Here is a 12972-nt window from a genome sequence, read left to right on the forward strand (position 1 = left end):
ATTGATCAAACAATTTGTCATCCATGTTTTCGTAATTAATAACGTCCCGCTGAATATAGCACAATGGAACACAATACAAGTCAAACAAGAGCAAAGCGTGATTCAAATCTCAAAAATTAGTCAGATGTGCATAAATCCATAAAATCACCATGTAAACATGTTTACAGATGTTTTCCTGTTACAAGCAAAGAGTTTGTGTCTGGATGATACTTAACAGCTGTGGGTTACACAATATATGAAACATTTGCCAACCAGTGGAGCTATCCAAGTACTGGAAATGAGTAATTCACTATTCAGCCCCACTGTTCTCAGTAAAAGGCGTAATTGGTAACACATAGAAACTGCAGCAATGCCTGAAGTCCCTGCATTCTTACACTCTTACTGATAAACATCAGAATAAACCAATTGGAATGACTCCCACAACATAAAATATGAAAATGTGATAGTTTCCCATAACCTCTCCAAAAACAAAGAAAAGTACCCATTCTGTACATTTTGTATTGTAGCACTCATTTGCATTCACAGTATCTAATCACCAGACGACTTAATCATGAACTACATGTCAGTATCTGTAACCTTCATTAATTATTTGCCTTGCACTCTTGGGAGATTAGTTACTAGTGGTTTCAAAGTCAAGTGGTGAAGTGGCTCAGTACCATTTTTATCAAACCCTTTTTAGGCAGTTTGATTGTTGTGAAATTAAGATAAAAACATGTGCAGTTTGTACTTCACAGAGATTCTACTAGGCTGAAGTGGAGTTTCACTTCAGCACAGATTATATCACTGCTCTGTGACATTATCATGAACTCTGTCCGGACTAATTTCTTCTTTCTTTCTTGTTGTTTGTTTGTAGGGCTGTGCTGCAGCTGCAGTTGTACTCTGAGCCAAAAGAAATATTATGTTTTGTTATTCAGTGCAGGTACAATGGATTTAATATTACCTGCAGGTGCTAGCACGGGTCACAGAGTCAGAGGGGTCACAGTGTGTGGTCTAACTGAGCTGGAGTATTCATCCTTCTGAAGTTACAGGAAGGTCTTTCATGTTGGGTAAGAATGCCACCATTCTCTTATTTGTTGAATTTCGGTGAAGTGTGTCCACATTTTGGATTTTAAATTAAGGTAGTCTCCTGTCTTCAATCAATCCGTGTCGTTATGAGAGGCAACACATGTCTGTGTACAGATACCACCTTTTACTTCTTTCTTTTGCAGACCAACATGAAAGCAAATTCAAAATGGATGCAGTCATCAAAACCCACACTCAACCTCAACCTTCAAAACCCAGCTGATCACAGCAATGCTTTTAGTGTGGCTACAACACTGGCAGAAATCTACAAGGACAGTGATGCGGCAACTTTATCAGATTTTTTTTTATCTATAAAACATTGCAAATAATGTCAAACACAAGCGTATAATGATTAGAAGAGGAGAGAAACAAGCAACATTTGCTCAAAAGCAGCAACCTTTTGCTCTTTTTACCGAATTAATTGGTAACTTACATCAAATTTGAAACCAAGACTGACAAGTGAGTGCTGAAAGAGATGAGATGGGTCATGTATATGACTGAAAATGATAGGGAGGAAGTAGGAGAGGGTATCAAAGCATATGTAAAAGAGTGTGGTTAATGTCTAGAATTACATCCGAAACACGCACATATATACACACATATACAAATGCACAAAACGCCCGGCTGTCCATGAACAGTGGACAGATGGCCACGGAGTGGCTCTGGTCCAGGGAGTGACGATGTTCTGTATCATTATAATCTGCTCCGTAGTATCCTCCCTACTGCTGTGCTGGACAACATGTTTCACCCACTGAGAGCAGATACTGGAACAATTCGGCTGCTGCTCTGCAACACACACTCCTAGAGAGGTGCTGTGACAACAATCTAACTTGTATTGTGGCTGCTGAATTCCACAGCGCACCACTCAAAGTTTCACAATGATCCAGTGTTTGCTGAACACGGCAACACAATCACATTGTGATCATCATTAAAAAAAAGACACACACACACATGCAAGTAGAGGGCTGCAAAGTACTGTTTGTGGTTGACCATTCAGCCTTTTGTTTGTAAAGGTTCAGAAAAACTGCAGCTACAGCATCGGAGATAATATCTAAATAAAAATCTTAGCATCAAAAAGTTGTGATAACATGCTAATTGTGTACTGTAATCACAAATTTTAACTAAGCTTTGCAATAAGAGGTTAATGCCTGGGAAAAAAAAAAGAAAAAGAAACGTAGGCTGCTTTGCCGTGGGGCTCAGGCACACAATGTTAATTAATTTCATTTATACCACAGACACCACATCTACAAGGTTGTTGTTCATGTGATTACAAAGAGAACAACTGGGAGCAGAAACATGTCTATCATGATGATGATGGAGCAGATAAATACAGTGGATTGTCTCTCCTGCTGCAGCGTTGAAGGAATGTGTGTGTTTGTGTGTGTGTGTGTGTGTGTGTGTGTGCGTGTGTGTGTCTTTTAGAAACAAGTTTTGCAGAGGCTTGTTTTTGTCAGTTAACTCTCAGCAGGGTGAAAGCATATATTCTGGATACCACTGTAGGTTTCTACTACTGTGTTTACAGCAAGCAAGCCATGTGTGCATGTATAAACCGTACACATGAAATATGCAAACTAATCAAACCACCTGGCCTCACTGAGTTTTATTACACACAAATGAGCTATTAGAAACAAACACAGTCAAATCTATCCAAAGGGTGAGGCCTCTGACAGCAGGAATAACAAAAAGGAATTCAGTAGCATTCAATAGAGCATGTAATACCATGAAAAAACATGTTGCACTTACATGAACCGGGATAGATGTATGCTTGTCGAATTCAACTGTTTTTTTAAGTTACAGTGACCTGACAACTAAATTCCTTTGACTCAAGTGAACATTTTAACCAGATTAAGATTAATTTAAGATGTTCTTACTATATTGTGTTGACCTAAACATGATGGTACAGATGTACATGTTTGGATTGATGGATGGAATGGCCCCAGCTATGGTTATCGCCACGCAACAAAAACACAATAATAATATCACTGAGGTTTTACAGGAGCTGACAGTGGATGAAGCTTTAACAATATGGTGGAAGAGTGATTACCTTTAAATCTCTATGAATCTCTGGACTAATCCTAATACTCAGTGCACCTAGATTTTTAATGGGCTTTGAATAACATTTCCCACAGTGTTTAATGGCTTTGTGCGTGTGTGTGTGTTTTTTCAGTGTAATATGAGTGAGCACACATTTGGATTAGTACTCTGTCATGTTCTTATTACAAAGTGGTTTGAGGAGACAGGGCTTGGCATCTGTAAGCACGGAGGGGTCACCAGCCCTTGGCCCATACTGCACGTGCATAAGACAAGCATTCTCAATAGGAACAGGGTTTTTATGATGAGAGGTCCAATCGAGATACGCTGAGAGGTTATAATGGTGCTTAGAATGAAATAAGACATATTTTTTGCTCACTGCTTCCATAAACATGCCATAATAATTATTCATTGTGGCTACCAGGGTGAGGGGATAATGTCAGAGATTTACGGCCCAAGTGCTAAGAGTCTGTGATATTCATCAATCCTACCCAACACTGTGGTGCCACAGTGCTTGAGAGTGAATGAGGATCAGGGGGTGAGCTGCCATGTAGGCGGGCTGAGATTTAGAGGTAGAAATCGCACCCCACAGCCAGCCCAGCACCCAAATCACACACTCAGCACTGGGGGAAGGACACGAGAATGGACATTCCCTTTCATGAACTGCCTTCATAACAATAGAATTTAATAAAACTTTGTGTATTAAAGAAAATAGACTAATCCCTTTAAATCTTCCATAATGAGAGAGAAGAAATCCTAAGACTGTGATATTTCCCCTCCCTTCACCCCACAAGATTTTAGGCTTTCCGCAGGATTCCACTAGCTTAGCCGCAAATCGCCTCACTGCTGTGCGATACTGCCACATCCTCTAAGAATGGGGTGAACACACGCTCTGGCACATGTGTATGGGTGCACAAACACTCACAAATCTTATTTGACTTTGAGTGATGCATCCTGGAGAAGTCCAGATTGCTGATGGTTCTTATTTTCCCCACCAGGAAAGTAGCTGGTGATGTTGCTATGAATCAGGCTATCAGGCGAGCCAGGGACAGGCCATAGAAAGCTGAGGAGATGAGGAGCGTGAAAAGATGAAAGTCTCAGAGACAAATCCTCTCTGCCCAATGGCTCGCACAAACAGTAAGAAGAAACATGAGCATCTGGCTGCCGTTTTCAGATGATGCTTGTTTTTCTAATCTACTTCCCTGGGCCACACTGCATACTTTTAGATTATTCAGTGGTTTGATATTAAAACAACAGATACTTCATAAGGGAGGGAACAAACCTATTTTTGCTGATGAAAAGCGCTAACAGGTAAAGAAGAGCTCGATAACGTCCTGCTCGTGCTGCTACAAGAGTTCTCACACATCTCCATTTGAACAACGGGTGTAAACATACCCTGATGGCCTCAATTAATCATGTTTAAACAGACAGCTGTGATAGCATCACATGAAACCATGACTCCTCCATATGCTACCTGTGTAGAGGAATGCTAGTAAACTGACTAATTATACTGTCAGATGAAGCTTCTCCCTCAGCAGATGCTTATCCATTAACCTGCAGAACAATTACTTCAACATTATGTGAAGAATCACACATCCAGACTACAACTTAATGGAGGACTCAAATGACTTTTTATTATGCTACCTTGCTAATAAAAAAAATCATTAACGTTGTACTTTTAGCTTTGAAAATCTTGCTGACCAATTAACACTGTTTAGTGTTAATCACAGGAGGGCAATAACCCCAACCTTCATCATCCTGCAGGTTTCACCTCAGCAGAGAGAGTTTGCACCCTGTGTTGTTAAAGCTAAGTCATAACAGAACTGTCGGTTAACACTGAATTTAAACATACAATAAACAATGTTAAAGATGAATTTGACTGGGAAAAAAGGGAACCGTCTTTATGAATGTAATTGAGCCATTAATTTTCAGACCCTCCTCACAGCACCAATGACTGGTTCTAATTTTCATCTGATGAATAAATGTATAAAAGTCAGCTTCCCTGTCCTCGTGATTGAGTCACATTCTGACTGTGTCGTGTTGGATTCAATGCCCGCTGGAAATGTTTCAGGAGAAGTGCCTCTTCAGGCAGCCTGTCCTTCAGCAGCCAGATTTTGTGCTGCTTTGTTCATTTTTTACATTTTTTATTTATTTATTTATTTATTTGGGAGGAGGATTCATGTGCACTGTCTCAGACTCTTTGTCTTTTCTTTCAATTGAAAACTATGATTTAATCCTAAAAAGGAAAACACATTATATAATATTACATAAAATATTACATTAAACACTCACACCCCCCTCAAACACACACATACACTCTTAAAAACATGTTTAAGTGTGTGTGTTTCTTATGTGTCAAACCATTATTGGCATATTCCCGATGATTTGCACTGACATCGGACTATTGTTTATGCAAATGGTGAGCACTTGTGATAATTGATACTAAACGAGTGTGTGCCTATACTGGTGCCATTCATCAGCTTTAATGAATGTACTTTGTATTATGTACATAAATAAAATTTATATACATTGATTAGTGATTGCAAACAGTATTGAGAATTATACTAGCCTAAGTGCTTAATTTGTATATCAAAAATGAAGTATGCTCATTACATTGATGCTCAGTGTGACAACTAATCATTCAAATTATGCCTACCACCCCATGAAAAACATGTCTACATTTATCTCTCCATGAAATATGAATGATGCTGAATAGAATGCCCTTTTCCAAGAGTCAGATAAAGGTTTATTGAAGGCCACAGTGAGCAGGATAGAGGTTGCCATGGCTACAAGTGTGAAAAGGGCATCTGATCTGACTTCTGACCAGTCAATTAATCTAGAAATTGCATTTTTTTCTCTAATCAAAGGTTCACTCGTGATTCAAAATTAATTGCCCTGAATAAAAAGAAAATAAATAAATAAAACATTGTGGGGGCTCAAGATGCTTTGGAAAAGTGCAGTAATGCTGGAGACTTAAGATTAAGTCTGAAGAAGGGAAAGATGGGTGAATATTTAAGATGGATTAAAGTCTGAATATTTAGTTTGTTTGGTCTCTGTGTGGACCACAAGCAAAAACCCATTATCTCACAACTTGTAAAAATGTAATTGTCTTACTGTTTTACAGCTAAATCAATGTAAAGTTTGACCCTTTTTTGCAGGGATTTGTCCAAATGACATAATGAGGATACACAAAATCAAGCCCAGTGTGCTTTATTTAACTGAACATGCTAATGATAAAAATACTAAGTGATGTGTGAATGGAATTTTATCTACAGCACCAGTAAACAGGAAGCTTTTAGTGTGAATACTTTTAAGTTAGTGCCAAAACACCATCTATGGTAGGAATATAGGGTTTGGTGACTAAGAACTCAATGTAACCCCACACCATTATTCATTGATGTACTATACCTGTCTGTGTATGCATTTACGTCATTGTTTAAAGGTGTTAGTGTCATGACTGTGTGTGTGTGTGCGAGAACAAGTGACAAAATATGACATTTCCATTATTTAAGCTGTTTAGAAGCAGAGGGGTGGCGCGGGGGTGGGGATTTCTAGCATCCTGCCACATAATAACAGAGGAAAGTCGATTTCATCACCATCTACCTTGCTGTCATAGGAACACATCTTGCTGTCTCTCATCCACATTGTCCTTGTAGTGTCACATCAACTACCCCCTCTTCTGTCCCACTCATGCCTTTTCTTTTTTTTTAAGACATGGCAGGATGCTTTTTTATTCTGATAATCCAGTCGCAGCTAATTAGGCTGGGTCAGCTGGTACAGTCAAACAGTATCCGTCCCTCTCTGTGGCTCTCTTCCTCCATCCGCTCTCTCTCTCTCTCTCTCTCTCTCCCTCTCCATTTGCTCGGACGGCCCTATCAGTGGGTAACATCTCCCTACACCACTGCCGCCTGTCTGTTCGTGATAGCGACTGTGGCAGTCATCTCCACAGAGGCGAGCGATGTGCTGCCAGCGACTCCGCCGGAGCCAGACAAGCCTGTATTAATGTCTGCTGCAGGCGCGTTGGAGCATCAATTAATCGCTGTTTAAAACTGGCAAAAATGCATTTGATATACTTAAGCTTAATTAATACATTGCTAGTAATTTTGCAGGGCTAATTAATCAATTTGAGACTGATATGTGGTGTGAAGATGTCCAGATTATGTTGAGTGGAAGGAGACCATACTGAAAGTCAGTGAAGAAGATAATTTACGAGCGCAGTGTAAGGGAGTTGTGTGTTTGTTCAACTCAAATATCTTTAACTGGAAGAGAGTGCATAAAGAGAAATGAGAGGAAAAGTCGTGTTATGAGAGAAAGAAAATGGAAAAAAGAAACTGTGTATACAGTGTAGGATACAACCTAGTGGCTATAGAGGCTAAGAACTGAAACAGGGTTGGGGATTGATTGGGACTTGAACTACATGCTTTGTGCACTTGTAGTGCTGTTTATACTGAGCCAGTGAATGAGGCCGCAGTGTTCTGGCAGGAAAGCAGAGAGAGCTACAGAGAGTAATTGGGAGGGCTATGCTTAGAGGGAAACAGAGGACTTAAGATGGGATGAAGGAGGAAAGGAGGGGGGGTAGTGAGAGAGACCTATGAAGTAGACACTAAGTGCTGAGATGTGAGGAAAATAAGCCTGCAGGAAGTCGACCCCAGGGACAGTGACCAATGACAAGCTCCCTTTTCTTTTTTTTTAACCATCTGATAATAGATACACCTATGTGCTTCGGTATGTACACTGCATGTGTGTGCTTACAGGCAGCTTTATTTAAAGCACGGATAGTGAAATAGAGCAGCACATTTGAATAGCTAGTGTCTCTGTTTCTTCAAATTTGCTTTAATATGTTTAGTAAGCCTCATTAATTAGCAATAAAATCACAACATCCTGTACATGAGTGGGTCAGCTGCAGACAGCACAGCACATGGAGCAACTGTAGAGTTTACAGCTTCATCTTATCCAAATGAAGATATGAACATACTTTTCCAAACAGAGTTGTTTGTGATCTCATGTTATCCTATCTCAGGCCTGGTGAGCATTCAACTGGTATATTAGCAAATTAATAAAGATGTATTGGAACACTGCCAGAAGGATGTTCTCCACCCCTTCACTCCTCATCACAGCTCTTGCACTGTGCCTTGGCCTCCTGCCCCTGCCCTCCCCCACAGCTTAGCTAAACCCACATGTTATTGGCTAAACACAGCCAGCTGCAGCCAGTTAACTGTCTAATCTCACATCAATCGATTCCCCCAAACAAGGAGAGGTAGAGAAGGGGAACAGAAGTCATGGAGTATAGCTGAAAACACAGCAGAGATGAGTAAGACACAGGTAAAGGCAGGTGACAGTCTTTCAGGACTTTGTGTGTGTGGGTGAAGGTGTGTACGTGAGTGTCTTTTGTTAAAAAGAAAAACCAATAGAGATCGAGGACAACACACAGGAAGCTGGGTGGACAGGTTGTAGTGGGCAGTCCACACATCCGCCAATACCCAGCACACTCTTAGCTCCCTTTGCCATGTGTCTTCTGTGAATAAATGTGATCCTTTCTATTCCTCATGGACAATTAAATGAGAACATTTTCAAAATGAGAAACATATGGAGCTTTTTAATTGGCCAATTTTTCTTGCCAACGTGTGTGGCGTTTTTTTCATCCTAAAAACCAATGAAAAGGAAAAAAAATGCTATCTAGTCAGACATGCATATTGCAGCACAGAGTGTTGCACAAATTGTCATTGTCCTTCCGCAAGGAGTAAAACAGCCCTTCTGTTCCCTGGATTAATAGCACCATTAAGGAAAATCCATGTTCAGTATACAGAACTGTACTTCTGGATCCTGTCAGTGAGATACATACTTCTTGGTGTAGTGGATTTGTATTTCTGTGGGAATATCTGTTTTACCGAGCAGGTAATGGCGCGCATCGAGGTACATGACTAGTTGAAACTGCAATGAGAAATGTATCATACATCTGATACCATTACTTCTTCTTATACCTTATACCTTGTCTTTTTTGCCTCTTGTGACCCTGCACTAATCATGTGAGGTGGCAGGGGTGAGGAGGGGACTGAAACAACTCATATCTGGGGAGTTATTGTTCAACACATGTCATGTGTAATCTGCCCGACCCACAGCGCTTAGAATAATTATTCATATTTAATCACCACACTATGAAGCTACATCGCCTGCCGCTCACTAAGTCATTTTCCATGTTCCATTATCAAAGTTTCAGAGACGGGTGCTCAGGGAAGGGGGACTAAATGGAGAGGCTGAAGTAGTTGGGCTTATAAAAACATAATGGGCTTGTCTGCTTTGATAAACTGAGGACGTGTACAGAATACACACTCGCTCACACCCTCCAATACACACACACACACACGCACACACTTAAAATGAGAAAAGTGCAAAGAACAAAATAGGGGGGAAAATAAAGTAGGCAAGTATAAGTTCAGATTGTGAGTGTTCAGGCAAGTCAAAAAGCTCGATTAAATAACTGCAGCACAGAAAAACTTTTTCATAGTCAGCCAGTTCGGCTTGCATCTTTTTGATTCTTGTGAAGTCAAAAATGTTGCCCGCAATGGCTCACCTTGCTCCAGAGGTGGTGGTTTCACACCCGAAGCCTTCAGCTTAAGCGCTTCTTTTGCAGACATATCACAGCAAGAGCCTTTGTTGGTGTCCTGGTCACTGTCAGCCTGGTCACTGTCACCATGACCACTGTCTCTGAGGCTTGCTCGCTCTGGGTCTTTGAATGTTGAACTACTACACAGTAGTAGGAAAAAAAGGCAGAAAAGGAAGTGAGAATTAGTGAGAATTTGGTCATTTCTTAAGGTGCAGAATGAATGATAAGCAGTGCTGAACGTTATAAAACAATGATTATATAATAATAGGATTTAGAATGTACTAAAATAATAATGTGCTAGCTTACCAGTACAGCTTAACAGTTAAAACCAGAGAATCTTATGTGATCTTGTTATATCATAGAATACTGTTAGTGATTTTCAAACTTAATTAAATGTGCATGCTCTTCCTCTCCCTGTTATTACAAAGTAACATTAATTGTCAGCACATTTACTTTTGAAGTGCAGGAACCATCGGAGGAGGAAAAAAAACAAAGGTGTGAAATGTAACAACAGTTATGGATCCCAACTCTTACCTTTGAACAAACTGTTGTCTGCTACCCATGTAATTAGGCTCAGTGGGGAAATTGTCCGTCTGTGGAGAGGAAAGAGAGAAGAAAGTATGTAGTGAGCTCTACAGAAATTATTCCTGCTGTGAAACAAGAATTCCCTGCGACATATGATTAATTATGCAGAAAAAAATGAGGCAGAAGACAGAGTGGGAGTAACAGAGAATAGTGGAAATGTGAACTTTATAGTGCCAAGGTTTGAGCTTTTCATTAACCACACGAAGCCGGCTAATTAGCCTTTCAAGACTAAACCACAAAGCTGAACATCAAATGTGGCAGACACAATCAATAAATTCTAGTGAAAACTTTTCATTCAGTTGCTGTGATGAAGTGTTTGACTTGATATCTAGTAACCAGATTACGGCACTATTTGTACAGAAAATTAAAATGCAATTTGCTTCTTGTTCCATTAAACCGCCAACTCTCTGAGACACTTTTCTCTGATTTTCACTCAGAGAGATAATTGTGTATGAGGGACCTTATGTTGAACCAAGCTTTTTACTCAATGTGGGCTATCTGATCATACACAGGGGGCTTCATGCTATGGAGATCAATAAGGAAAAGCAAAGCATGCTTGTGCACACATGCACACATAAAGATGCAGTACCACAGTATAGTCGTTCAGATACAGTTACACAAAGGCGCAGCAATGGCATGCATGACAAAGTACAGCAGCAAAATGGAATATGTGACAAATCCTACCAGTACTGATGATAACTGTGATAATAAATTTGACTAAAATACAGTTCAAAATACACACAATGATGCTGTTTATATACATATACAGTATCTTTCGTATATAGTATTTTTCTTTTCTGTTCTCACTTTGTCAGAGCAGGTGGCAGTAATGGATCTTAACGCTGCCACCAGCCAGAAAATGAACATGAAAAAGTAATTATCTAGCTTCTAACACAATGTGTGCCTACGACTACCAAATCATGTTGGACATATTTTTTTTTTTTTTGGGCCTGACATTTAGGTTGTTGTTGTGTTGTTGTGTCATTAGACAGTATTCTTTCCATCCTTGTTATGTTAGGTAGAGTAAAAAAAACAGAGGAAGAAGGACAAATAATATGTTCATAGAATTTTTTTATAAAAAAATCCTGATTCAGAAATGTAACATCACGACAGTCCTAGTACAACTCCACACTGCGTAATCACTGCATAGTCCTTCGCACGGAAAAAAGCACCGCCTTACCGGACTGGATCAATCACGTTGGCACTTGAAAGCACTCTGTCTCCCTACAAGTCTGCCTCACTCTCTTAGTAATTGTATTAATGCGGAGTATATTAGTGTGTTTAATCATGTCACATAAGGTAAAACATCACAGAAACCTCCACATGTTTTCAGTAAAACTCATGTTAGGACTTCACTGATGGTAAAAAAACAATCGATGCATTTGTAAGAACACAGGCTTATATCCGGTTAAAACATTTACAGGAATATAAACCATGTTCAATGACCCAGTGATGTGGAGGTAGAGAAGAGAAATAGCTTTCACACTGTATTCATCACAGTAACACAAATAATTACCCTATGTTGTGTTGTCTCGGACTTGAATTCATAGCGGTAAAATGTCATGTTTAGTGAGTAATGTCTCCTTGTGCCAGGGTTTTTCACATGCACAGCTTGACTCGCAGTCGATAGAGTATTTCACTGTCATCTGTGCTCTGCGGTGGCTCGGTATGAAAAAAGGGTGTGTGAAGGTCAGACAGGCCACCTCAGTACTTTGACCTTCCATGCTATTGCCAGCACCTTTATCCCTACCTAAACATTTTATTCCATCTCAGCCTTCACCAGTACTAAAAGAAACACCCACTGAATACATCAAAGGCTGAAATCTGACCACAAAATAAGGAAAGAATGAACGTTTAAAATCGTTTGGCATTGAAATGATAACAGCCTGAGGTTTTTCAAAAGCAGGAGATGGAAGTCTTTATATTGATGTGCCCCTTCTGTACTTTTATGACCAGAGAAATCAACCTTGGACATACTTTTCAATCAACTCGGCTCTATTAGCACTGTCTCGGTCTGATCACGAGGAAAGGACATTAACAGAAAAGGGTTTTCCTGATTGTTATATGGTTTAATATACCTTCCACACCTGTGCTCACAGAACAAATGACATCCTTGTACACATTTGTTACAATAGCAAAAGTTCATTTTTCATCATCCACTGTGTTTACCATTGATGAAGTAACCTGAAAGTAGCAATGGTCTATGGCAAAAACTGCTTTGATCGTGTGTTAAAAGGGAATACACAATCCAAAAGCACAGTATTAATGACTGGAGCTTTTTTTTCTTATCAAAGAGAAGGAAAGATGCATGTCACACTTAAAGCAGTGCATGCTCCACCCCTCATAAGCCAATAAAAAGCACATTACGCCACTTCATAGAAACCTCTTTCCTGCCAATTAGAGTCCAGGCTGATCTTAAGCCTTTATCTCTTCCTGTCTGTCTATACTGGCCGGCCCTTTTACTACAATGGGCCACTTTCCAATTAATGGGTCGATAACGGTCTGTATGTGCAGCTTTGTAGTGAGCCATGCAGACCCCACAATGAATGCAGGATAATCAGAGGAAGAGTTATAAATAGTGCATAGGTGTCAGGCATAATGTTAATATTATTATTATCATTATTATTATTATTATATATGCTGCATTGCGTGGTACATAAAGTTGTCTAGCATTGCATGGATTCTGTGCT

The 12972-nt window shown here is 39.8% G+C and overlaps 1 protein-coding gene across 2 annotated transcripts in view; it reads right to left on the reverse strand.

Moving 5' to 3' along the window:
• The window catches only part of pcdh17 (protocadherin 17), a 69104-nt gene that overhangs the window by 37426 nt on the left and 18706 nt on the right, over window positions 1-12972 (reverse strand). For both annotated transcript variants that reach the window (XM_028402521.1, XM_028402520.1), the window contains exons 3-4: window positions 10232-10290; window positions 9665-9837 (exon numbers count right to left, since the gene is read on the reverse strand). In XM_028402521.1, the coding sequence (XP_028258322.1) occupies window positions 9665-9837; window positions 10232-10290 (232 nt within the window). The remainder of the gene's footprint in view (window positions 1-9664; window positions 9838-10231; window positions 10291-12972) is intronic.

Source organism: Parambassis ranga, chromosome 3, assembly GCF_900634625.1.
Source record: "Parambassis ranga chromosome 3, fParRan2.1, whole genome shotgun sequence".
In the NCBI taxonomy this organism is placed as follows: domain Eukaryota; kingdom Metazoa; phylum Chordata; class Actinopteri; family Ambassidae; genus Parambassis; species Parambassis ranga.